Source organism: Macaca thibetana, chromosome 8, assembly GCF_024542745.1.
Source record: "Macaca thibetana thibetana isolate TM-01 chromosome 8, ASM2454274v1, whole genome shotgun sequence".
NCBI classification, from domain to species: Eukaryota; Metazoa; Chordata; class Mammalia; order Primates; family Cercopithecidae; genus Macaca; species Macaca thibetana.
This window is the reverse complement of record NC_065585.1, coordinates 135592408-135620239: the sequence shown is the minus strand read 5'-3', so window position 1 is coordinate 135620239 and position 27832 is coordinate 135592408. Positions and strand designations below refer to the sequence as shown.

The 27832-nt window shown below is 40.3% G+C and overlaps 2 protein-coding genes across 4 annotated transcripts in view; one reads left to right on the top strand and one right to left on the bottom strand.

The window, feature by feature from the left end:
• The window catches only part of MCPH1 (microcephalin 1), a 111501-nt gene extending 94087 nt beyond the window's left edge, over nt 1–17414 (top strand). The window contains exon 13 of the mRNA XM_050801080.1: nt 16492–17414. Coding sequence (XP_050657037.1) covers nt 16492–16638 — 147 coding nt within the window. The 3' untranslated portion in view covers nt 16639–17414. The remainder of the gene's footprint in view (nt 1–16491) is intronic.
• The window catches only part of ANGPT2 (angiopoietin 2), a 60917-nt gene continuing 33127 nt past the window's right edge, over nt 43–27832 (bottom strand). Inside the window, exons 3-9 of one of the 3 annotated variants that reach the window (XM_050801088.1) lie at nt 24725–24846; nt 18742–18974; nt 17409–17539; nt 12227–12328; nt 11062–11228; nt 6272–6402; nt 43–1010 (exon numbers count right to left, since the gene is read on the bottom strand). In XM_050801088.1, coding sequence (XP_050657045.1) covers nt 850–1010; nt 6272–6402; nt 11062–11228; nt 12227–12328; nt 17409–17539; nt 18742–18974; nt 24725–24846 — 1047 coding nt within the window. In that variant the 3' untranslated portion in view covers nt 43–849. Of the gene's footprint in view, nt 1011–6271; nt 6403–11057; nt 11229–12226; nt 12329–17408; nt 17540–18741; nt 18975–24724; nt 24847–27832 lie in introns of those variants that run through there. The other 2 variants (XM_050801089.1, XM_050801091.1) reach the window with 2 other exon arrangements.

Below are 27832 nucleotides of genomic sequence, written 5' to 3'. Positions count from 1 at the left end.
ATAAAATTGTAAATATTATCATAAAAGTTAAACATAGGCATATCCCCTAATAAGTTATATTTAATCCAAAAAATACCTTCATATTTAACAATCAGGCAGAAAAAAATAGTACAATCTGCATATAAACTAAAATGGCACATGTTTCTGTTGATAATTTCAGAGATCCTAGAAGTTTCCACCATATAAACTTGAAATACGTATTTGAGCATTAACTTAAAACTAAGCTGTCAACATAAATGTAAATACGCTGTTTTTGAAATAAAAATTTAAAGCACCTAAGAGATGGAGTAAAAATGCACTAACTGTTTTTCCAAATATTAAACTTCTAGTAACCCCTTCTCAGAATATCCCTGAATATGTCTTTTTATGGCTTAGAGATTTTTTTCTTCCTTTTAATTGTGATAGTGATGGTGAATTCAGGACATATGGATATTTACACAATGTGTAAACAGTGCTCAGAAGAATGCAGTTCCAAGATGATCTGTATTGTATAACATAAGTGTTCTGTTTTCCAGTTATATACTGATAAACTTGCACATAACATTCTTCGTTGTGACAGCAGAGTCTGTAAATTGTCAATCTGATGCTCAGCCTCGGGTTCATCTTTCCATAGGTGTTCTGTCTAATCACCATTACAGATGTTTAGGGTCTTGCTTTGGTCTGTTAAGTGATGCAAGTTTAAGTGACAAAGTCTACAGGCTGTAATCTGGAGCACATGGGTCCCGTCAGCACTGAGCACACGCCCTCTGTGGTGGAAGAGGACACAGTGCGCAGCCGTGACTTTCAGTGCATTGGGTTTAAGTCTTTGAAAATAGTTCGAGACAGTCTTCCTCAGGTGGACTCGGGTGTTTAGAAATCTGCCGGTCGGATCATCATGGTTGTGCCCTTGAGCGAGTAGCCTGAGCCTTTCCAGTAGTACCACTTAATGCCGTTGAACTTATTTGTGTTCTGCCTTTGTGGATAGTACATTCCGTTCAAGTTGGAAGGACCACATGCATCAAACCACCAGCCTGTGAAAGTAAAACACAGAAGGAATTAGGAACTAGGTGATGCCAGCTCCCACAACGAAGACAGCAGTACTCAGCTAAGCCAGGAGGCACGCTGCAGGCATGCGGAGTAGGCACATGCAGATGGCTGTGAGTATAGGATGTGCACTGGCAGAGAGACGGTTTTCCAGCTGTACGCCCGTGACATCACAGTTTTATTACTGCAAATGCTTTTACAAACGTTCTTCCACCTTTTCCCTTATGCTGTGTGGAGAGGCCTGAATTCTCCACAGTCCTATTTGGTTAGCCCACAGTGTGTACACACTTACAGCGGCGATAAGCAAACATCTGAGGCACAGTTGGAAAACTCTCCTTCAACCAGGATTACTTACCAGTCCCAGCAACATGGTGGGCTGGACTCACTCAGGCTCCCCTTGCTCTATTAAAGGATTTTTTTGATTGAACTTTAACCCAAAATATTAAGTACTCAGTGGAGCTACATAAAAAGGAAGTCTCTATGTTTCAGAGACAAAGAGGAAATTTAAAGTGAGAGTGTGCGCTCACTCAGCTAGAGCCAGGGCAGGAGAGGTGCCCAGCACAGGGGCTGTGGGAGTGAAGCCCATCTACACCTTAATTTCTGGGCTTGGCCAAAAACAGGAGCATGCTGGGGTTTGTGAGAGAAGGCAACACAGTAGTCCCCCTTTATCTGATGTTTTCGCTTTCTGCACTTTCAGATACCTGAAGTCAGCTGTGGCTCTAAATATTAAATGGAAAATTCTAGAAATAATCTATAAGCAGGGGCCGGGCGCGGTGGCTCACGCCTGTAATCCCAGCACTTTGGGAGGCTGAGGTGGGTGGATCACAAGGTAAGGAGATCCAGACCATCCTGGCTAACACGGTGAAACACCGTCTCTACTAAAAATACAAAAAAAATGAGCCGGGCGTGGTGGCGGCGCCTGTCGTCCCAGCTACTCGGGAGACTGAGGCAGGAGAATGGCGGGAACCCGGGAGGGGGAGCTTGCAGTGAGCCGAGATCGCGCCACTCACTCCAGCCTGGGTGACAGAAATAATCTATAAGCCTTAAATTGCATGCTGTTCTGAGTAACGGGATGAAATCTCCTGCTGTCCCCTTCTTCCCTCCCAGAACGTGAATGATCCCCTCTATCCCGTGGATCCACGCTGTATCACAGTGCTTATGTTCAAGTAACCCTTATTTGACTTAATAATGGCCCCAAAAGTGCAAGAGTGATGATGCTGGCAATTCAAATATGCCAAAGAGAAGCTGTAAAGTGCTTCCTTTAAGTGAAAAGGTGAAAGTTCCTGACTTAATAAGGAGAGAACAAAATCGTACACTAAGAGTACTAAGATCTATAGAAGAACAAATCTTATATCCATGAAATTGGAAGCAATATGTTGTATATTATTCAGTTTTATTATTGTCGTTAAGTCTCTTGTTGTGCCTAGTTTACAAACTAAACTTCATAAATATGTGTGAACAGGAAAAAATAAACACATAGGGTTTGATACTGTCTGTGATTTCAGGCATTTGCTGGACATCTTGGAATGTTTCCCCTAAAGAGAAGAGAGGACTGCTGTAACCTTGATTTTATATATATTAATCTGAATAAATCTCAAAAACACTGTGTTGGAGGGATACATACAGTATGATGCTTCTTATATTAATTTTTAAAATACAGAAAATAATTATGATTGATATCTCCATATGTAGGAAAATTAATAAAGTGAATTAACCTCGACCCAAGCAGCAGGCAGGGAATGGCACTGGCAGGGCCTCTTTAGCCTTACCTGTAACGTATTATTTCTTAAATAAAAACTCTGATGCCAAAGAGAATATATATATGTATATTCTTTATATATGTATATATAGAATATGTATATTCTTTATATATGTATAATAGACTATATATCCTTTATATATATAGAATATATATCCTTTATAAATGTATAGCATATATATTCTATATTATATATTCTATATGTTATATATAGCATATGTAGTCTATATGTTATACATAGCATATATATTCTATAGTCTATATGTTATATATAGATTCTATATGTTATATATAGCTATAACATAGACTATATAGAAATATATGCTATGTATAACATATAGACTACATATGCTATATAACATATAGAACATATAGAATATATATGCTATATATAACATATAGAATATATGCTATATATAACATATAGAATATATAGAATATATGCTATATATAACATAACATAGAATATATATGCTATATATAATATAACATATAGAATATATATTCTATATATACATATATGTTGTGTTTACACATTGCTTTGTGAGTGCCAGTTATTTGTGAGTGCCAGTTATCCAGGTTCCTACATTCTTTCCTGGTGGTAACAGCTCAGTGACTTCATTTGATTCAGATGAATGCAGATTGGATGGAAGTTTGCGTGTTCTATTCAGAATCCTTCACATATTCAGCACTTTGACAGATTCATAAGTCAGTCTCTTCTGGAGCTTGTCTGACTAGAGAACTTGGTGTCCATGCAAAATGGAGCTGCTCATTAGGCTGGTTCATTCATGGTCCAGACCACTGGCTGGAATTTGACCCCTTCACAGGCGAGACCACTCCACTTTCTCTCTTGGACTGTTTTTCCTCTCCTCAGTCTCTTTTCCAATTACATTCTCAGCCCCTAAATCTTGATTTGAGTAAGTAAATATATTGTTTCCTTGGTTATTAATGCGATTCTCCTACTCTCCTGAGAAGCTCACCACATACGGGTGGTCTAACAACCACAACCTTCTCAAGGAGAGAACTGGGTCCAGCATGTGGGGGAAAGGGCAGACAGGAAACGAAGCCCTAGGTATCTGTGGCTCCTCCACCCGACCACTTTCCCTGCTGTTCAGCTTTAAAAAGGATGATTGTGCCAGGATGAGGGAAAGAAGAAGCTTTTGCAAAATCAGTATGAGGGCTTTGCTCATTGGTGTAATAATGGTTAGTAGGGAGGACCTGTGTTACCAAATAGTAGTCATACTTTCTCAGGAAACAGAGGATTGCTTTTTTTTTTTTTTTTTTTTTTTTAATGAGGCCTGATTCTTTCAGTATAAAAGGCATGAAATTTAAAGACTTGAATATTACCAAATTTCATATTATTTTCATTACTAAATTCTCCTTTTGACTGTTAATGATGCTGGGTTTTTTTTTTTTTTTTTTTTTGGTTTTGTTGTTTTGTTTTGTTTTGTTTGTTTTTTTGTTTTGTTCTGTTTTGTTTTTGAGACAGAGTCTCACTCTTGTCGCCCAGGCTGGAGTGCAGTGGCGTGATCTCGGCTCATTGCAACCTCTGTTTCCCCGGTTCAAGCAGTTCTCCTGCCTCAGCCTTCTGAGTAACTGGGATTGCAGGTGTGCGCCACCACACCTGGCTAATTTTTGTATTTTTAGTAGAGACGGGGTTTTGCCATGTTGGCCAGGCTGGTCTCAAACTCCTGACCTCAGGTGATCCGCCTGTCTTGGCCTCCCAAAGTGCTGGGATTACAAGTGTGCACGCCCAGCCCTCTTAATGATTCCTATAGTGTAAATACATCATAACTTGGGTCATCCATTTGTTTAATGTAGTAACTTTCATTTATAAAATATGTTGACCATAGTTCTTACCTTTGGTTTTCTTGGGTGGGTAACATATTAATTTTTGCAGACACGATTTATGTTCTCTAGAAGTTAAACCCTCCCATTTTTCCTGTTATTCTTTACATTCATTTTGCACTATTGGCAGAGGTTTTGTTGCTACTTTAAATCTTTCAGTGTTTTTCAAGAACTAACTTGACAGCATTTGTCAGACTTTTTTCTTGTCTCAGTTACTAAGTAGTAGTGTTTGTTCCTGTCAGTGAATTTCTAAACTTTTAAAAAATCAGAAAAATAACGTTTTCTTTTTTTCTTTTTTTTTTTGAGATGAAGTTTCACTCTGTCCCCCAGGCTGGCATGCAGTGGCATGATCTTGGGTCACTGCAACCTCTGCCTCCCAGGTTCAAGCCATTCTGCTGCCTCAGCCTCCTGAGTAGGAGTAACTGGGATTACAGGCACCTGCCACCATGCCTGGGTAATTTTTGTATTTTTAGTAGAGACGGGGTTTCACTGTGCTGGCCAGGCTGGTCTCGAACTCCTAACTTCAGGTGATCCGCCCTTCTCAGCCTCCCAGAGTGCTGGGATTACAAGCGTGAGCCACCAGGCCAGAAAAATAACATTTTCTAAAAGTCGATTCCTATGTTTGAACTCTCAAATGTTTCTGAATACCAACCCATCCATTTTGAGTGACTACTACAGTGGTCTTTTGCTTATGAGTGTGGTTTTCATTGTCTGTTTTACGGCAGTCTGATACTAAAAGTAGAAAACCAGAAAGGCCTTGAAGTAGAAGAAGATCACTCATTTTAATTTGATTTACTAAAAGAGGTTGGTTAACTCGTTGTGTTTATAGGTGTTTGCTATATATTAATGAAATCTTTTTAAAAAAAACAACTGGGGCCAGGTGTGGTGGCTCACGCCTGTAATCTCAACACTTCTGGAGGCTGAGGCGGGCAGATCACTTGAGGTCAGCAGTTTGAGACCAGCCTGGCAAACATGATGAAACCCTCTCTGTACTAAAAATACAAAATTAGCCGCTGCAGTAATGGGCACCTATAATCCCAGCACTGGGGAGGCTGAGGCAGGAGAATTGCTTGAGGCTGGGAGGCAGGGGTTGCAGTGAGCTGCGATCACACTCCCTTCTGGACAACAAAGTGAGACTCCGTCTCAAAATAAATAAATAAACAAACAGCTGGAGACTTTGTCTCAAAATAAATAAATAAATAAATGACAACTGGAAATTCCTCGTTTGAACATTAAATTATTATTTGGAAATATTTCTATAATCTGTATTACTGTTTTGGTTGCTACTTGGAATTTTTAACTTTTTAAATAAAGCAAAATGTAATTAAACCATCTCTCTAGTATCCAGCAAGCACAAACCCAGGAGAGCTTGCTAAGAATCAAATATCCCCTGTCCTTGCCAGGGCTAGGTCCTGAGGAGACACGGTTGGCTTGCTGACAAGTCTAGCTCCATATCATATTCTCACTTAAAACTTAGTCTAAAAAAAAGTGAAACACATTTATCTATGTCAAGTTAGTGTGTCTACATATGAAATTGTGGACATCATTACCAATCACAATTTGAAGTCCAAATTGCCAGCCTTTCCCTCTATGAAATCGTTCCTTGCCAATACAAATAGGAAGACAGAAAGTCATCCCTACCTCCTGTTAGCATTTGTGAACATTTGCAAATACATTTGTCGTTGTCTGCATCCTTTGTGCTAAAATCATTTCCTGGTTGACTGATGCTGCTTATTTTGCCGGCTGTCCCTGTAAGTCCTTTAAGGTGAATCCTGTAAGCGTGCAAAGAGAAAAAACAAATTTAATTGGCTAGGGTCATTGATTTACCATAGTGGAAAATTTTTTGTAATGAAGAATGCTATTCTACAGAAGCATGTTCTGTACTCGTTAATGGACTAATGCATACTCTGGACAAAATATTTTGCACTGGTATAAACAGGAACCAACTTATCATCAAATCCTTCGGCAAAGAGGGATGTTTTCATGAAACCTTCAACACATATCACTTGCACAACTATCAGCAGCGACTGTAGAGCCCTGTAATTTATTTTCCTGCTGCTTTCAGATAAACAGAAGAGAGAGAAATGCAGCACGAGGGTCCTCCTCCCAGGTCTCTAGTCATCTTCCATAGAGACAGAGTCCTGACACAACTGGGCAACCTCAAACATCATTTTCCACAGGGCACCCCGGGGGGATGGAGAATGCAGCAGACAAGGAATGGCCACTGAGTTTGGGGAAGAAATCTACAGAACGGTGCTGAAAATAAATCCTTGTGGCTGCATTGCCTCATGTCTGTATAGTAGTGTAAAGTAATTAAACTGTTAGACATTGAGAAAGGAACAAATGTCTGAGTAAGTTAGACACTATTTACAATACGGATGATCCCTGACTTCCCATGGGGCTATGTTCTGATAAGCCCATTGAAGGTTGAAAATGTTGTACATTGAAAATGCATGGACTACACCTGACCTTCGGAGCATCGTAGCTTAGCCCTAGCCTGCCTTAAATGTGCTCAGAACACCCACATTAGCCCACAGTCAGGCAGAGCCATTTGGCAACATGGTGCATGCCGTGTCTGTTGTTCACCCTGGTGATGGTAGGGCTGACTGGGAGCTGTGGCTTGCTGCCGCTGCCCAGCATCACAAGGGAGCGTCGTGCCACATATCACTAGCCAGGGAAAGATCCAAATTTAAATCTCAAAGTGTAGTTTCTGCTGAATGTGTATCACCTTCACACCATCGTAAAGTTGAAAAATCTTAAGTTGAACCATTGTAAGTTGTATTGCAAAAATACGACTTATTATTGGTCGTCTGTGTACCAGCAAGGAGCAAATAAGGGACGGGAGAAGACAGTATGTTTTGAGGTTGTTTTTTCTTTTCTTTTTTTTTTTTAAATTTTCCATAACTATGCGCAGGAGTTTCTGCTGCAAAGAAGCCCCTTGGCAGATGGTTCAGTACAGATCAGAGCAGGCATCACGTAATGGGGTATGCCATGTTGGCACATTGAGTCCTCACGTCCTGATGGAGAAATAGGCAGACAAAGACCCAGGCGAGGAGCCTACAAAGCAAATCCTGCAGTGGTAGCAGGAGAAGTGTACTTGAAGCACCAAGATGATGCCCTTCTTTGTAAAACCTGCTAATGTTTACTAACTGCCGCATTGGAATAATATAATTTTTATCAGTTTGTATTGGAAGAGTGCAAAGAAGAGAGAAAAGGTTCTTTTAGTTTTACCTGCTGGTCAGGCCAGGCCAGGTGCTTACACCTGCACGCACACTGGATGCTCATAACCACCCGCAGTGGTGGCCGCCATCTTTATTTTTGCACTGCAAGTCACTGAGGTTCAGAGATACAAACTTGTCCGAGGTCAGACTCTTAAGTCATGGAGGTAGGATTTGCACCAGATGCAGCAAACCCCTCTGCCATGTTTCAACACTGGTGCACACCTAAACAGAGATGTTTGTTTATTGAAGACGTTGTGAAAAGATGAGGATGAGGCCATGTGATGTGGAGTTCCGTAAGTGTTGCTCTTAAGTGTCTTCAGTATTAAGGCAGCCCTAGAAACTTCATCCTAAGGCATGGACTGGACATGTGAGTCTCACTATTTTCCTACACGTTTCAAAAGTGAGACTGGCCATAGCTCAGTCTCTAAATGCCTGCTGCAAAATGTTAATGTCATAAATACTCATCTTTGTTGGGATTTTGAAACACTTTACTTTCTTTCCATTGTCTTCCCGTTAATCATAGACAGGATTGAGACGAACCACTTCCCTTGCTTATCTTTTAACTCTCCTGACTCCTTTGAACATGTTTAGTTCTCATGGAACTTGTTAAATTTTCCCCAGGGGCAAGAAAAATAAGGGAGAATACTATTTTTTATGAGTCTCTGTTCGAAAGGTTTTGTATAATTTTAGGTCCTTTTATGGCTCCCTGGTTTAAAGTGCTTTCTTTAAAATTTGGTTATTAAGAATGGCCATGTTCTTGAAGTTGCTTTACATTGGTGTGGGTTGATTTTTTTTCAATCTCTGCAGCTTTGCCAGGGATTATTTTATATGACAGTGGAGTAAAGAGGTAACATCAACATTTAACAATTAAACCTCAGTGTTATATGAAACTGCCAGAATGTGTGTGAAAAGTGACCAATTTTTAAGGTTTAACGTGCACATAGCTTTTAATTTTACTGGAAAGAATCAAATTCTACTGATGCATTTATCCATTTCTTATAACATGTATATTCCAGTTTTCCCACACTTGGAGAACATTTCTTCCGGAAAAAAATCCCTTACATGCTGCATACAATGGGTGTCTCCAAGCATTTGCAGTTATGAAAAGTTTCAGTCCCTTCACAGTTCTCTTATCATGCTAGCATCATGTTTTATAGGATAATAATTTTGATGTAATATCTATTTTATCTTGCCAAGCAAATTAAGCTTTAAACCAACGTGTGTGTTTTTCCAAATGGCCTATCCAAAAATTGATTGAATTTCTAAAGGAAATATCTGTTAAGAACCATCACAGTTTAAAATATTTTTATAATGTCAGCGTACAAGGGTAATGACCCATTTTGTAAAACTCTTCTTATACAAACAGCCTAATCCTTAATTTTTGTGCTTCTTTTTTTTTTTTTTTTTTTTTTAATTCTTCTGTTGTAGATTCCTAACTATTGCCAGTTGAAAAAATATTTAAGTTGGAGGTAAAACAATGACCAGCCACTTGTGTCTCAAAATTCATTGAAGTTTTGATCTCTTTGGAGTCAAGTTGGAACTGCTGTGAGGCCCAAACACCTATCTTCTCATTCATCTCGGTCGTTACCTCTCCAGGAGAGCCTGGTCTTTCCATCATGAGAATAGTGAATATGCTTCACTGATGTTTAAAGAGTCACATCCATGTATATCTGTTTCTCAAACATGCTTCTGAATTTCCATTCACTGTAAAACAGGACATACTGGGCATTGTAGAGTTTTCAGTTGGTTGTTCAGGCAACTTGACATTCAGCCACTTCTCTGTGCTGCCCACTACAGCCCTCCGCTGGGCAGCCTGCTCAAGGACTTTAACGTTGTGTCTGCTTTCAGACTGTTCAGGTCGTGGAGCAGAGTGTCTGACTTGGGCATTAGTGAGATAAAGACGAGACTGTAGGTAAGATGATGACTGTTTCTGTGATGTTCGTGTTGACCTTCGTTTGCTGATTTCTGACCTCAAAGCGGGTATTTCATAATGTGTGCTCCATGATCACCGGGCGCCACCAGTCTGTGCTCTTTAGACTCCTTTAGGCTGGTGTTGGTGCCACTGGGCACACAGTCTCACTTCTCTGCCCCTGCCATTGCGCACACATTTCGGAGTGCCTCTCTGTGCCTTGTGTACCAGCATTACTGTGCATGTGGCTTCACCATACTTATCTGCACACTAAGTTGTCAAGTCCCATTGCTGTTCTCTGTCTCCACTCTCATGGCATTTTAGAGGCAGAAAGTAAATTCCTGGTCAAGGTTGCCTATGCTATTACTTATGATAATTGCCACCAAATGGGTGAGGACAAGGCAAACACTCAGAGAATGCTGTGAATCTGATGTGTTTCCTGTAGAGGAGAGGAGAGTTGACTAACCATCCCACCTAACTCTGCCATCTCTAAACTTGACAACTAATCTTGACTTTGAGATTGAACACAATTGAATGTGTTTAAACTTCATAAAGACAGATTAAGTTTTGAAACCTTTTGGAATAAAACATCACAGTCACAAGTATCCATCATTTATGCTATTTGTATGACATATCATCATGGGAACACTTACCATTCACTGATTTTACAAGTATCTATGAAAGCCAATTATCTACCAGGCAGAGTTCTTCCAGGCTTTGAAGATACACAGTAAACACAACGGACAAAATACTGTTTGTATGAAGTTTCTTTTATATTGTTATAACCAAAGTTAGAATTTTAAACCCAGAGAAACTTAAAGAGGTAATAATTCTGAGAAACAAGATGTTTTTCCATTTAAGGTAATAAAAGAGTAATTTAGATCTTGGTTAAATCATTGTGGTTCTCATTTTCTGGAATAGTCACCCAGCAAATCTTTTAATTTTTTTTTTCTTTTTTTTTTTTTTTTTTTTTTGAGACGGAGTCTCGCTCTGTGGCCCAGGCCGGAGTGCAGTGGCACGATATTGACTCACTGCAAGCTCCGCCTCCCAGGTTCCCGCCATTCTCCTGCCTCGGTCTCCTGAGTAGCTGGGACTACAGGCACCCACCACCACTCCCGGCTAATTTTTTTGTATTTTTAGTAGAGATGGGGTTTCACCGTGTTAGCCAGGATGGTCTCGATCTCCTGACCTCGTGATCCGCCCGCCTCAGCCTCCCAAAGTGCTGGGATTACAAGTGTGAGCCACCGCGCCCGGCCACAAATCTTTTAATTTTTTCTTTCAGTTACCAGTCACTCACTTACCTATAATTGAGTTCTTCACTTGAGAGATAGAAATGTTCATACAATGAGTAAGCCTCGTTCCCTTCCCAGTCTTTAAGGTGTATTTTAAGCACATAGCGTTGCTGATTAGTCAGTTGTGAAACAAACTCATTTCCCAGCCAATATTCTCCTGAAGGGTTACCAAATCCCTGTAACGCAAGTGGTTAAATTCAATTACTTCATGTAATTTTTTCTTTGTATATTTGAAGTGGATAGTCCGTCAACTTAACATAGAATAACTATCAAATAGCAGAAATTACTTCTGCTGCTGTGACAATTCAGGGTCCTCCCCAAAAGAAAATGGATTTTAAACAGGTCAGTTATTAGACACTAAGCTGCTGCTGGAAGATAATTTGTATTAGGATAATGAGAACTACTTGGGGAGCCACCAGCAGAAGCCTCAGCATAAACAGTTCCGTTCATGGGAATGTGAAGCACCATGAAACAGTTGGCTTACCAAAAAAACACTTGAGCCCACCTTTAAAAATAAGCTAAGCAGTGGCAGCCTTGTTTTTTTTCTTTTTTTTTTTTTTTTTTCTTTGGAGAGAGAGTCTTACTCTGTCACCCAGGCAGGCTGGAGTTCAGTGGCATGATCTGGGCTCACTACAGCCTCTGCCTCCCGGGTTCAAGCGATTCTCCTGCCTCAGCCTCCTGAGTAGCTGGAATTCCAGGTGCTCACCACCACACCTGACTAATATTTGTATTTTTAGTAGATACAGAGTTTCGCTATGTTGGCCAGCTGGTCTCAAACTCCTGACCTCAGGTGACCCATCTGCCTCGGCCTCCCGAAGTGCTGGGATTACAGGCATGAGCCACCGCACCTGGCTGCAGCTTTTGTTTTGATACAGTTTACCTTATATTGGCCATTCTTTAAAGAGGAGACTGAAACACCAATTTGAAGAACTAATTTGAACACCAATTTTAAAAGCCTGTAATCCCAGCACTTTGAGAGACCGAGGCGGGTAGATCACGAGATCAGGAGATCAAGACCATCCTGGCTAACACGATGAAACCCCGTCTCTACCAAAAAGAAAACTATGTCAAAAGTAATTGGTTAGTTTGGGATTGGTGTTTAAGGTTCCGCAGATCTTGAAAGCTATTTTTCACAAGGGAAATTCTTTTCTGATGCCTTAAAGAATGTCCATACCACTTTATATTCTTTCCAAGTCCTCTGAAAGTCAACGCTGCCGTCCTCACGTCGCTGAATAATTGTCCACCCGCCTCCACCAGCTTCCATGTCACAGTAGGCCTGCAAACGGAAATGCAGGGTATAAGTGACAGAGCCCCCATCCCCTTACGTAGCAGAAGCAGGAGGAATGTAGACCCCGAATACAGGACTCGGCCGAGAGGGTTCTCTGGGATACAAGGCACGGAGTAGAGCATCGGGGTTGTCTAAGAAAAAGATGGTTTCAAATAAATTGAAAGTGATGGATTTAAAATGATGGTGAAACATAAACAGTAACATAATATAAAGTGTTGATGAGAATGTGACTCGCTTGTCATCATCTGTTCCAGGGTAAAGACCCCACCCAGATGGCTGGCCCAGAGATTGCTATTTTTTAGAGATTCATCGTGAATGGCACATTTTGGCAGATTGGCCCCGAACCCCACATCTCCATCCTGTAGAAAACCATTGACTTGTGTTCACAGCCTTGAAACCTTTCATTAATTGCCAGCCCCTGCCAGCTCTGCAGAGAGCTATGTGAAGGGGATACGCTTTGATCATAGGGTTTGGAGGACTCTTGTTACATTCTCACACCGTGGGGCTGTTTGGCTTCCTTTATGTGCAATACTAATCAGATTCTTTGGTTCATCTCTGAGCACAAGGGCCTTGAGGCTCCAGTGTCCTGGTGCAAGGTGTGTGACCTGAGCTTGGCTTAGCAGCTTGGCCTCAAGGGCATGACTTCAGGCTTCTCTGTACATTGCTCATTGCCCACAGTTTTTCTCTAAGCAACTCTTTTTATTTCTGCTCTTAAACTGGCTCTGTGGGTTTAAACTTCGTCCAGAACACAGAATTCTTTCTTAAGCTAAGCACATGCATGCTCAATTTCAACTCAGCTGGAGTTTTATTATGAAATTAAAAACCCCTGAAAATAACATTACATAAATAGTTTTAAATAATAAGATTACAGTAGAACGAAACATGTTTTCCAGAAACCAAGATAAATTTTCTGCCACATACGAGGTAGGAAATATTGAAGTTAAGGTTCAAAACCAATTATAAATATTCTTCCTTTGTTGTGCCCCATGGTCTTCTTGAGAATAATGGAGGCGATTTGGCAGGGTAAGCTTCAACGCGCACTGTTCTCTGTTTATGAGTTAGAATCCTAGAGAGGAGAGCAGAAAGAGAACCGAGAGAGTGCTAGTCCTGTTCTTTCACTTCCTACATGAGGAAAGAGGGGTGCAGAGGAAGTGCAGTGGCTGCCTGATGCCTCATTGCCAGTGGAACCAGAGAACTGTCCCTGGAACAGCCTGGTCTGCAGGGGACTTCTCCCCAGCATGGTTCTGGTCTCTCTCCAGGAAGGTCACCCGGCTCGTATTGCCTTCCCCAATGGCGCTCATGTTTGGAAAGATAGGTGCCATTAATGAAAATTACATTTATTAAGAAGAAAAGTATTTCCTCATTTTAAATTAATCTGACGTAGAAAATCAGTCTGCTGAAGCTAACCCCTTATTATCACTCTGTATTGCTATGATTATTATCATTGCTACACACCACTCTCATCCAAGCACTCTGCCAGATACTTTGTGTATATTATCTATAATCTCACAACAACGCTGCTGTACTATCATAATTCTGCATTTTTGAAAGAAGAAAAGATTTAGTAAAGTTAGATTAATTTGATCAGTTACTCACCTACTAAGTGATATATAGGATTTGAATAAGGTCTCTTTAATTCCTGTTATGTTTTTTTCCACTGACATAATGCTGCCAAAAACAGAGAAACCTGACCCTTTGGTAAATAGGCCAAAAGTCCCTCAACACAGTTCCAAGTTTAAATCAGTTCATGAATAATACTGCCTCTTATTTTCCTGTGGTCAACAAAATGGTCAGTGCTGCTCACTTCTATCAATATGTCTTTTTAAAAATCTATTTCATAAACCAGCTGAATAAGCTAAGTTGGTTTGAGAATTCATGTATGTATATTGAAATTGATTCTGTATCCTAAATGGTATGCTCTTGGGTTGAAAGCATTGATATGGTTCTTGGTGAGCCTATCCTTGCTCCAAGAATATTTGATTCTTCAGTGTCAAAATCACTGCTATGAAGTTACCAATACTTAAATACATGTTCTGTCTTGTTCAGAGAACAAGTTTATCTTGTTATGGAAGTCAGAGGCAAGACTCTCAAATGTCTAAGAGTCACTGCCAGCACGTAAATGATTTGAGCCATATCAGTATTCGCTTTGATTCCATTAGTGATGATGATAAGGTTATTAGAACACTTTCTTAGTACTTCATCCAGGTTTTTAGAAAAAGAATAGAGGATTTGTAAAAACTGGAGTATTATGGTTAATTGGACTATAAAACTTGCAGAGAAAGATAGTGTTCAAATAGTTATCCACCCAGCCAGAAGATACTGAGTAAAAGTGCTGAAATTGATTATATCAGGATCAGAAAAACAGAAGTCCTCAGATACTTCCCAAGACCTTACCACTCCAATTACAACAAATCTAAGGGCAGTTAATATTTTTAATCTGTCCGCTGCTGCATGGTGCAGGAACCTGATATCTTTCTATAAAGCTTGATGTTTTTCAGCAAATAATACTTGACTTGCTTCAACTCTGAGGCAATGATTAAGTGACGGGTTAAATAGCAAACATAGAGACAAACATTAGGAGTCAGGTGTCCTGTGAAATTTAGGGAAGGAAATAACCATGTCTCTAGCAAAAGCATACATGCTTTTGATACATGTCATCTGGCAGTCTCTCTCTTGTACAAGAACCTAATGAATTTTTCAAAACTAAAGCTGCAATATATTGGCCTTTTAGGAAAAGATCTGCTCAAAGACCAATTGAACATTCTTTTCTTGAATTAGATAAACCAGGGCAGAATCGGGTCCCCTACCAGGCAGAGAAATTTTCTGGTAGTCTTCAAAGGCAGTGAAAATGGTGACCACTCCCATTTCCTGTCCCAAGTTCTACCCCAGGGGCTGTCCCTGTGTTGTCACAACCCCCAAGGTTGAGGGTATCATTGTGGTGTTACAGATGGGGAAACTGAGCTCTCAGAAGGGTTAAATGACTTGCCCAGAACCACAAATGGCAGAGCCAGAATTTACATCCAAGCCTATGTATCTCTCCCCGGATCAGATTGTGAGTTATGGAGTCTTAAGTCGGGAAGGGAATTTAGAGGTAACAATTGACAACATTTATTTTCAAGATGAGAAAATTGAGGTTTTGAAAGCTTACTGTTCCCTGCTGAGGAAATGAGTTTCTCTTATAGCAAGTGTTTAAAGGCAATAGAAATCCTAAAGTTTCCAACCATGACCTGAGGCTCATATAATCCCAGAGTACTATGTATTTTCCTCTTTCTGCAGAATATTTCAGTCATTCTGGGGGCCGTGGGGTGGGACAGTGCACTGGGGTGGGAAGCTTGCACTTAGGCTGAGAAACTTAGATGCAACAACGTGATGGGGCTGCACGGTTAGCGGCTGTCCCTCTGCATCGGTGTCCATGGCATCCCCATTTCACACGCATCCTCTGTCCCCCCTCTTGACACTCCTGTACCCTAGGCCAAGAACATGGCAACATCTGGTGACAGACAATGGCATGCACAGACTTGTCATGAAAACCACATAGCAAAAGAGATTGAAAGGCTTAGCCTAGAGTCTGTTCATTGCCTTCTCATCTGCAGCAGACTGTGTTGTTTGTGAGTTTGTTCCCTTCCTTCCCTGTTGTATTGCTTCTACAGCGTTAGGGACATTAACTAATTTTCAGGGTTGATCTAACATAGCATGAATGAATTAGAAAGGTTTCTTTGGAAAGCATTATGTTGAATAGCACAGTATTTATCTTTTCCATTCATAATCAAGATACATGTTACTGTTTCAACTTCCAGGTCTTTAAAACCCTAATGCTTGTATTTTTAAAGTGTTTTTCTTTGATACTGTGTTAAATACTTAGGATAATACTCAGTTTAAAGAGATAATACTTCCAAAAGCCTCGAAAATTTCCATTTGGGTACAGTATCCAGTGTATTCTCTGTAGTTATTTGTGTTGGTTCAATATGTAGCTGCTTTTATATTTATATGCAAATGTATTTATAGACATTTAATATATACAGTTATCCAGTAGTTACATAACCCTTCACCACACTGATTCTCATGTAATATCATTCTGCTGTATCAAATGTTTAAGAGAAGCCACATTGAAATATTCTCTGATTTTTTTTTTTTTCTCATCTAAAATTCAGTATCTCCCAAAACACCTTCAGGAGACAGGCTCTCTGAGTGAGGCTGCAGAACTAGGAATGACTGAGGTAAGCTGTGTTGTGGCTTTGCCTGTCGTGAGTACCTGCAGTCAACTCACAATACAAGCAATAATTGAACATATGCCTTGAAGCGAACTCCCTGCTTGAGAAGAAAATGAACGCTGTCTTTATGGTGTGTTTCGAGTCTTCCAGACTGCGTTAGATGAGGTTAGAATCGCCTGCCCCAGAGGTTCTCATGGTGTGGACCTCAGAATCCTGCCTGTCCCCGAGACCATGTCAGCAAGTCCACTGGTTGAAACTGTTTTCACGATGCTGACACCGCTGGTCTGTGGCACTGTGTTAGCGTCTGCTCAGCTAGAGCAAAAACCACGGTGGGTAAAACTGCCATCCTCGCGTGAGGCAGGGCAGCGGTAGCAAACTGTACAAGTCACTATGCAGTCACTCATGAAAAAGAACACTCATATCACTGAAAAATGACTTTGGCATGGCAATAGAAATTATTAATTTCATGAAACCTCTATGGCTGATGCTCTATGGTTATTCGAACTTCAGTTTTTGGAAGATACTTTCTTTAAAATTAATGAAATGAGTCTGACACCTCAGGAAGAACAGCTGACAGTATGTGTTATTCAAGCAAAATGCAAGGAGAACATATTTCTTGCCGAAGATAAGATGGACAGTTCTATGTCGTTCATATGCAGCGTCTGTATTTCCTGCACAGCAACGGAACTTAGAGCCCTTGGCAAGCGCTCTAGGTGAAGTGGCTGCCCAGTAACTATGGCTTTGTACTGTGTGGGGCAGGGAAGATCTTGGGGGAGAGACTTCTGCTGTTTGGTTCCTCACTCTCTAAAGCGGCCTGCTAGAGCCCGGGAGTCAGTAAGGGGAGACGAACATCTCACCTTGACCTCTTCTGTAGAGTTGGGGAGTGTTAACGTGTAGACGCCGTTCGTGGTGTGTCCTGATTTGAACACTTCAGCACAGTCTCTGAAGCTGATTTGTTCTTCTTTAGCAACAGTGGGGTCCTTAGCTGCTTTTAAAAAATAGTAAGGCATTTAAACGGAGTCCACGAAAAGACAAAGACTTGTTATTTCAAGACCCAATCGTCTGGAGAGTTTTATTACTTTGGAATTCTTAAGTAAGCAAAAGGCTGTGCCACTTTTTTAACCTTTCTAGAAAGTTTGCTTTCAGACTGTTTTCTTATTAATTCTGAAAAGATTAACACTTACTTTTTGGTCATTAATTCCATGTAATTAAAATACTTCAAATAATCCAAACTTCCTTTGTTGATCATCAATTATATGTAATGAAAATACTTCACAGTCACATAAATTAAATTATTACTTTTTGAAGATCTTTCATCTTGAACAGAATAGGGTAAACTTAGTATGGAAGAATTTAAAAAGAATGTCCCTAAACACTGTTATCTGTATCACGACCCCATTGCCTGTCCCTTCAGGCCATTATCCCACTGAGGACATAGTGCGGTGCAGTGGCACAATCTCAGCTCACTGCAACCTCCTCCCTCCCAGGTTTAAGTGATTCTCCTGCCTCAGCCTCCTGAGTAGCTGGGATTGCAGGTGCCCACCACCACGCCCAGCTAATTTTTGTATTTTTAGTAGAGACTGTGTTTCACCATGTTGGCCAGGCTGGTCTTGAACTCCTGACCTCAAGTGATCTTCCTGCCTCAGCCTCCCAAAGTGCTGGAATTACAGGCATGAACCACCACACCTGGCCCTTCCCTCCAATATGTAAGAGAAGCTGCAAAGTAAAACAATAATAAGGAAGGCAAAATGTGCTTAAGAACCTGGCAAGATAAGGGAACTAGTATCTCTTAAGTGCCAGTTTATGCCACTCACTGGGAGTATTATCTCATTTAATCTTAATTGCCATCCCATGGGTCTGATATTATTTTTCCCAAGTAAAACCTAAATAAATTAATATCCACTGTGGTTTAGTAATTTGCCTAGTCTTATCCTTCTAATTAGTGATGGAACTAACTAAAAGTAGGCTCTTTACTGCTATGAATCCAAAGTATGTTTGGGGTGTTTCCTTCATAATAATTAGTATAACATATATTTCCCCTTCTCTTCTTCCTTCATTTTAATTGGCAGATATTTCACATGAAATATATGAGAAATAGTGCCTTTTCTGAAAGATAAATTTTTTAGTCTTTTGAGAGTTTTACTGACTAAAGGTTATTAAAGCTGAAGAAAACATGATATGTAAACTTACAGTTTGATGTGGACATCATAGTCAGTAAGTTATTAACTGTCTCCATGAGATCATGTTGCTGCTTTTGAAGAACTGAATTATTCACCGTGGCAGTCACTATTTTTTTTTCTAGTTCTTCAATGATGGAATTTTGCTTGGATACTAACACCTGCAGCTGATCTTTCTCTTCTTTGATTGACTGTAGTTGGATGATGTGCTTGTCTTCCATAGCTAGCACCTTCTTTTCTAGGAAACTTGTAGGGAAAAGAATTGTTAGTTAGTGAAGGCTATTCTAATGAAATATTTTATATTTATTGAATTTCTACTTCTCCAAGGCACTCTGTTAAGATATTGTGGTGGTTATAAAGTAATAAGATGTTACCAGAGCCCTAAGGAATCTCTGAAACTTGCTGAGAAGATTAGATATATAAATGTGTGTATATATGTAAACATATAAGCATGTATGTATGTACATGCAGACTTATGCATACACACAAGAAAAGGTACCCCATCTGGCCCAGGATAGGTGGGACATAGGTGATACATGTATTAGATGCCAAGCGTTCAGAAGAAGGGTGCTGCTCTTTCAAGCTTAGTGCTCATGATGTGCTTTTTTGAGAAGGGAGAGTTTCAACCGGGCTGGACCCTTGGGTAGGATATTAGCTGTCTCCTAAACTATTTATATTTTAATATTAATCCTAATGATAATAATAGCACTTAATGCTATGTGAGAAATACTCCTTCATCAGGAGGTGAATACTTCTCTCAGACTCAAGTCCTGGCTTACCAGCCCTGCGACTTGGAACAGTTTACTTAGTCATCCTATGCATTAATGTCCTCACCTGTAAATTAGGATAATATTACTTAGGTCATGGGGTTGGTCTGAGGAACAAATGAGTTTTAAAATGTAAATACTTAGACTAGCTCCTGCCACACAGTAACACTCAATGGATGTTTGTTAAAATTAATATTAACATTATTATCCCATTTCCAATGAGGAAATTGAAACTTAGAGACATTGAGGGCCGGGCTCAGTCGCTCACGCCTGTAATCCCAGCACTTTGGGAGGCTGAGGCAGGTGGATCACTTGAGGCTAGGAGCTCGAGACCAGGCTGGCCAGCATGGAGAAACCCTGTCTCTACTAAAAATAGAAACATTAGCTAAGTGTGGTGGTGCATGAATGTAATCCCAGCTACTCGGGAGGCTGAGGCAGGAGAACTGCTTGAACCCCGGAGGTGGAGTTGCAGTGAGCTGAGATTATGCCATTGTAGTCCAGCCTGGGCGACAGAGCGAGACATCGTCTCCAAAAAAAGAAAAGAAACGTAGAGACAATGAATCACATCCCTAAAGTCACACACAGCAGGTGGCAGGGGCAGAATCCAATCCCAGAACTTTCTGACTCTGAAATCTGCTTCTCTCCTTCTTTTAATGTGGCCCGCTTCCTTCTCTAAAAAATCTAACCAGCACTATCGCATGTACTTAACACCTAATAGTTAACATGTGAGCTGGGCCCTTGGAAAGCTTTTTTTTCCTTTCCTTTTTTTTTTTTTTCCCTTTTTTTTGAGTTGGAGTCTCGCTCTGTCACCCAGACTGGAGTGCAAGGGCACCATCTCGGCTCACTGCAACCCCCACCTCCCGGGTTCAAGCGATTTTCCTGCCTCGGTCTCCCAAGTAGCTGGGACTACAGGCGCATGTCACCATGCCAGGCTAATTTTTTGTGTTTTTAGTAGAGACAGGCTTTCACCATGTTAGCCAGGATAGTCTCGATCTCCTGACCTCATGATCCGCCTGCCTCTGCCTCCCAAAGTGCTGGGATTACAGGCGTGAGCCACCGCGCCTGGCCGAAAAGCTTTTTAAACATTATTTAGAGAGCTGGTAAAATTATGCCATGTAAGTCCTAAGATATTTTGTTAATGGTTATATAGTTTGCCTTTCTAATTTCAACTTATAAACATACGTCACTATAAATATGTTCAATGAAGAGCATACCACTTTTAAACTAAAAATAGTTCCTGTCCATTAAGCCAGAGGAAACAAATCCAAGAGAGTAGAGGCCATGTATTTGAGAATGTTAACTGTTTCCCAGGAACAAACTCAAAGACATACATAGTCAAGGTACTTGGCAGGTTCTTTTTTGTTTTTTTTTTTGAGACAGAGTCTCGCGCTGTTGCCTGGGCTGTTGTGCAGTGGCACAATCTCGGCTGGCTGCAACCTCTACCTCCCAGGTTCAAACAGTTCTCCTGCTTCGGCCCCCCAAGTAGTTAGGATTACAGGCGCACTACCAGGCCCAGCTAATTTTCTGTATTTTTAGTAGAGATGTGGTTTCATTATGTTGGCCAGGCTGGTCTCGATCTCCTGACTTCCTGAGATGTCCACCTCGCCCTCCCAAAGTGCTGGGATTACAGGCGTGAGCCACCGTGCCTGGCCAGCATTTTTTTCTTTTTTTTTTAATAAGGTAGAAGAGGAAAATTGGATAGCCTGACACTATATTATTCAGCACCTAAAGAGGCTTTCTGTGATCACTGCAGGAAAAGCAGCAACTAAAGATGTTTCAGTATCTTCACTTTGTTTGTACAAGGCCAGTAAATAAAGCTTTCAAAATATAGACACTTTTAAAAATAGTAAAACAGTGACCAGATGTCAGATTCCTCTCTTGGACATTTTCCTTCCAATATAAATTTTATTACACACGAATTTGCACATTGCAAGGTTTTGTTTTAAAGGAAGGGGACCTCATATTCCCTTTTTTTGAGTCCCGTATAAGTCAGCTCTCTTATTTAATAATGAAATATATCAATGATGGCATCTTTATGTTTCAGAATTATGTTCTGGCTACTAACAAGTGAATGTTCTATACATTTCACTAACTTTTCTACTAACTATACATTCTACTAACAATGTTCTATGCATTTCACTAGCTTTTCTGAAATGGCATATGAAGAGCAGAGAAAAATTATTTTCCCACTTAGTTGATAAAGAAACCTTGAACCGGCCATTTAACACTACTGTGAATTATCTGAAGCCTCCGGAATCACTTTGCACTTACTTTCCTAGGAACCGAAAGCATGTGAAATTGACAGGCACGTTTCACTGAGGGATAGTTGGGTTCAGATCATGTCTTACCTTCCGTTTATCTTTAACAGAGAGGTACTGAACACCTACTATGTACAAGGTGTTTTTTAGGGTTTTGGAGAAAAATCAAGAAATGAAAGCATTATGAACCATAGTCTTAAGACTGTGGAAATTTAGATGTTTTGATGGTCTTCACATCATCAAGCTAAAAAGACGAGGCTATTAATCTCTCCCTTGAGGAAAAACTACCCTTGTGGCCATGTAAGTTCTGTAAATAGAAGTTATCACAGGGAATACATATGAAGATCACAGTTTCACTGAAGAGAAAATGGAGACCATGAGAAGTCACCTTTGGTGTCATGAGCACCTTCAGGCGAAAGGAGGGAGCCTTGGGCTGGGAATCCCACCTCTGCACATGGCTGCCTGTGTCACATGGGCAGCCACCCTGCTGTGGACCTCAGAGGCATGTCTGTCTCGGTGCATATCTATCTAAATAAAGCTCTATGTAAAATGAAGGCATTCGATTTGATGACCTCTCGGGCCCCTTTTAGTTCAAATGATCTGTAAATCCACCTTTTTTTGACAGTAACGTTTTCTGAACCTTTAACCCTGTAAACAATATTAACCAGCCAAGGAACTGCCTACCCATTACATATTTCACCCATAAGCAATAACAATCAGTATTAATAATTATTATTAGATATTCAGTTGTAGCTCTTAAATGTATTCCAGCCCCCTGATCATTGTAAATCAGGATGTAATTTTGGAGAGATGGGGGTCTCTCTTTGTTGCCCAGGTTGGTATCAAACTCCTGGGCTCAAGTGATCCGCCTGCCTCAGCCACCCAAATAGGAGGGATTACAGGTGTGTGCCACGACACCTGGCTAATTTTTTTATTTTTTGTAGAAATGAGTTCTCATTATGTTGCCCTGGCTGGTCTCAAACTCCTGGCCTCAAGAAATCCTACCAGTTTGGCTTCCCAAAGTGCTGGCATTACAGGCATGAGCCACTGTGCCTGGCTGGAATATTTTATAAAGAAAGCAATTGCTCTTTTGGGGAATTATAAAAGATTATTTAAAATGTGGTTTGTCCAATGTGAAATACCATTTGCATATTTTTGTAATGATATTCTTGCAAATAAAATCATAGGCCAATCAGAATTTAAGGGAGAAAACACAGCATACAGAACTCATATACCTGTAAAATCATCAACACTATTTTCTTTTTTAATTATTTATAGCTGTTGATAAAAAAAACCTTTTTATTTCATTTTGTATCTGTGATGAAAGAGAATATGGTTTCTACAGCTGTGAGAAAAAGCTTATTCTTCCTACAGGCATAGTTGAAAGTCAATATGATTGGACAAATATTTGCAAAGATGATGTTTGGGGGACATAATTGACCCAAATTGGTAGTTTTCACATTGTGGCGTGCTAAATTTGAAACCCAATTGGGGAAACAGTATTCAGTATTAGGGTATGTTCTACAAACTGGACATATCCTAGATTTGTCACGAACATCACTGTATAACAGGCAAGAGAAAAGTAATCTCCAGCTCCCATGTGTTCCGGGAATCACTGCAGCATGTTGGAGAGAACATTACTAAGTAAAACTATTTTAAGAAAATGAGGCCGGGTACGGTGGCTCACGCCTGTAATCCCAGCACTTTAGGAGGCTGCCGCGGGCAGACTGCTTGAATTCAGGAGTTTGAGACCAGCCTGGGCAACATGGCAAAACCTCATCTCCACTAAAAAAAAAAAAAAATACAGAAAATCAGCTGGGTGTGTGACACATGCCTGTAGTCCCAGCTACTCAGGAGGCTGACATGGGAGAATCACCTGAGCCCAGGAGATGGAGGATGCAGTAAGCTGAGATGGCACGACTGCACTCCAGCCAGGGCAACCAGAGTGAGACCCTGTCTCAAAAGAAAAACAGAAAAGAAAATGAAATTAGCCGGATTGTTATATCTCAATGATTCGTCTCAAATGTTCATTTACTCTTTGTAGAGGAGAAATCTGAAACATGAAAGAAAAATGTTTGAATTTTAAAAATCGATTTGCTTTTCAAAACCCTAAATCAACTTAAACTTGATATCCAAAGAACAGAAAGAATTATTTCAGCTTAGTTCTTGATTAACAGTAAAGAACAATTATTGAACAAGAAGTTTATCATTTTTGGTTAAGAATAAAGAATTGTTTCAATTGTCCAATAGGATATATTGTTATAGCCATGTTCCATGTTGTATATACATGTCTTGATTAAAAACAGGGAAATAGGCACGCCAGGTATGTGCGTAAAATTATCCTCTTATGTCCCAAGAGGAACAGACCTATGAAAACAGTCCCCACCTATCACCTACAATTTTTTTTCTATTGTTAATCTTGAGATTTTGCTATATTTTATTTAAATATTAATATAATCATGTTTAATAATAATTTTTGGTTTTACTTTATCATGTGTTCGAAGAGGAAGCATTGGATCATAAAATGTGCGTTGGCTTACAGTATAAGTGTATCTTTCATACTGTAGATCATTCTGCATTGAACGAAGCTAAGTCCCCAAGGGCAAAGGATCTTGGTCAAGTTAATACTGAAATAAAACGCTTGGGCCAGTGGTCCTTTCACTCCACAACACTAGCTATATTTTTAAAATGGATTAGCATGTATAATACTGAGGCAGGGCTTGGAGGATTACTGTAAGAGGATCTTTAAGGGGCCAGAGAATGAAAGGTAAAATCCAGGACTGTGTTAGGAGATCTGTGCCTGTGCAAGAATTTTCTCCAAGCCCTCTCCCTTCTCCTCCCTCATGAGGTTTCTGACCCTTACACTAGACATGAAGAAACTCAGCATTCTGATAATTCATCATTTGAGACTGACATTCATATCTGGAAAGTGTACGATTCTGAACTGTAAATGTTTTAGTACTGTTATTACCTGTTCTTATCTTGCAATTTGTTTATTTCACTGGTCTGGTCCAAAATCTGTTTTTCCAATTTGTTTGTCGAGAGGGAGTGTTCCAAGAGCTGAAGTTCAAGTCTTGTGGTCTGATTTAATACCTAAATGTAACAAAATGAAGTTCCTATTAATTATGTTTTAATTAGTTTAACTTTCTAACTTCCTTTTCATTAAAGTACCCAAGCTAGAGGAAACATAACCAAAACATTATTTATTAACCCAAGTATCTTATTTTGGCATATTTTTCATTTTCAGAAAAGGCTCAGTGTCTTAGATCACATCTCAGTGTGTTAAACCTTTTTACTCTTTTCCTTACATGTCTCTATTTTTTATTTATTTATTTATTTATTTTGAGATAGAGTCTCGCTCCATTGCCCAGGCTGGAGTGCTGTGGCATGATCTCGGCTCACTGCAACCTCCACCTCCCGGGTTCAAGCGATTCTCCTGCCTCAGTCTCCCCAGTAGCTGGGATTACAGGTGCATACCACTGTACCCGGCTAATTTTTTATATTTTTGGTACAGATGGGGTTTCACGATGTTGCCCAGGCTGGTCTCGAACTCCTGACCTCAAGTGATTCACCTGCCTCGGCCTCCCAAAGTGCTGGGATTACAGGCATTATCCACTGCACCTGGCCGTTATGTCTCTATTTTGAAAAATGGTTAGTAGTTCTGGACAATGGGGTTTGTGTCAAATAATGAATGTTATTTTTCTAGTCTGCCATATTCTATTTTACACAATGAGACAGGTAGGAGTATAAAATGGTCATATTTTATAGGTCAGAAGTATTTTCCCTTTGCTGAAAACAAAATGCTATTCTCATATGTATTTGTCAGTAGACAGAGAGATTGGAAGTCACATGCTTCCATTGTATGAAGATATAGATAATTTTTAGCCTGGCGTTTCCTCATTTGTCACCACTTATTTAGACTTTTATTTCTTCTTGCCATTTCTCTTTCCTGTTTTAAAATTTGTTTGAACCAATCGAAGCCATATAGCATCAGTATGAAGCAGAGCCTCAGCCTTGCTGTGCGGGCTTTTGTGACCTACTGTGTGGCATGACCAGTGCCACTGTCCCATGGATTCTCTAGTGCCTGGCTGCCCCTCGGCAGGGAGAATCGATTACTCACTTCCTCCATGTCATGCTTATTCCGGATGTGATAGCACATGCAAATGTCAGTCAGCATTGTTGCCAAGGAACCGGGGACCTTGAAAGAATCATTGTTAGCTGGTGTCTTTATGTCATTTCCAGGAGCCTTGGCTGGGCCGCAGCATGGCTTTCAGGGATGGGCTTATCCTTAGAGCTGGTTTAGTTCTTATCACGAAAAGTCTTCTGTGAGAATAAAGTCCTTGGCCAGCGTAAGGTTTTGTTTGGGTTTCAGTATTAACACCTGGAATATAGATTTGGCCTGTATCTTCTTTGGGTCCAAACATTCTATGTTGGTTATTTCTAAAAGGAACTGGAAAATTGTGTCTCCTATTTAATTCATAAGGGTTATAAAATGAGTAAAATTTGGTGGGGAGGCAGGGAAGGGTGGCATATAAGTCGTGATTGGCCTAATAGTAATCGTAACTGTTTTTTACATCACTTTTCTGGAGAGCATCAAACCGCTGGAACAGCCTGAAGGCCTCCATCTGCAGGGGACTCTCTAAATTACCCAGGCCAGCTAATGATCTGCCATTCCCTTTAAGATATGAGACCTCTAGCCACGCATCATGCTCAATTCGATCGTCTCTCATTCTGATGGGCTTGGAGAACCTTGCTTCTAATCAGAAATTTTCATATTTGAATTTAAGTCTATTTCACAAAATCAGTAACTGCTCAGCAAATGCCTTCAAATGGAGTGGATACATAATTCAGTCTCTGTGGCCTTCCTTAAGCTCAGCCGTTTTTTTGAGACAGGGTCTCACTCTGTTGCCCAGGCTGGAGTGTGGTGGCACCATCTCCATTTACTACAGACTCTGCCTCCCAGGCTCAAGCAATTCTTGTGCCTCACTAAACCTCCCACGGAACAGGGACTACAGTGCACACCAGCACGCCCGGCTAATTTTTTTTTTTTTTTTTTTTGTATTTCTGTATTTTTGGTAGAGATAGGGTTTATTGCTCAGGCTGGTCTTGAACTCCTGAGCTCAAGCGATCCACCCACCTTGGCCTCCCAAAGTGCTAGGATTATAGATCTGAGCAAGCGCGCCCAGCTGGCTCCGCCATTTTCATGTGTTCAGTTGGGCTTTACATGGAAAAGCCGTTTACTTTCCATCTGTTTTCTTATTTTCCTATAATCCTGGATAACATGATATCTAGTTTCACAATAGGCATTTTTTAATCACGTGACCCAACACAAGCACATTAAATGCTATGAAGTCTCTGACCTCTATAGGATGTAGCAAGGTTTGCATTGCTGCTCTGTCCTAACACCTTTTCATTACTATTATTTTATTTTACTTTTTAAAATTTTTGCCAAGCTCCCATGCTTGGATCTAACTATTATTTTAAAATATAAGAAATGTTATATTTTTTAAATGCTTATGGGACATTTTTTGGATGAGCTATTAAATTGCCCATCAGTCTTACTAACGAAAGGTGGGGCAAGTGACTTAATCATTGCTAATTTATTTTAATAGGTTGGTGCAATTTTGCCATTGTAAGTAATAGTGGCCAGTCATGGTGGCTGACGCCTATAATCCCAGCAGTTTGGGAGGCCAAGGCGAGTGGATGACCTGAGGTCAGGAGTTTGAGACCAGTTTGGCCAACATGGTGAAACCCTGTCTCTACTAAAAATACAAAAAATTAGCCGGGCGTGGTGGCGGGCACCTGTAATCCCAGCTACTCGGAAGGCTGAGGCACGAGAATTGCTTAAACTCGGGAGGCAGAGGTTGCAGTAAGCCGAGATCACACCACTGCACTCCAACCTGGGCAACAGAGTGAGACTCCATCTCAAAAAAAAAAGTAATGGCAAAAACTCCGGTTACTTTTGGTCCAACCTAATAATAATTGATTGTAGATGTATATTGATATATTGACTTTTAAATCTTTAATTTTTATAACTTCCTAGGATTAACTTTTTAGTACCTTATGATCCATTATGTAA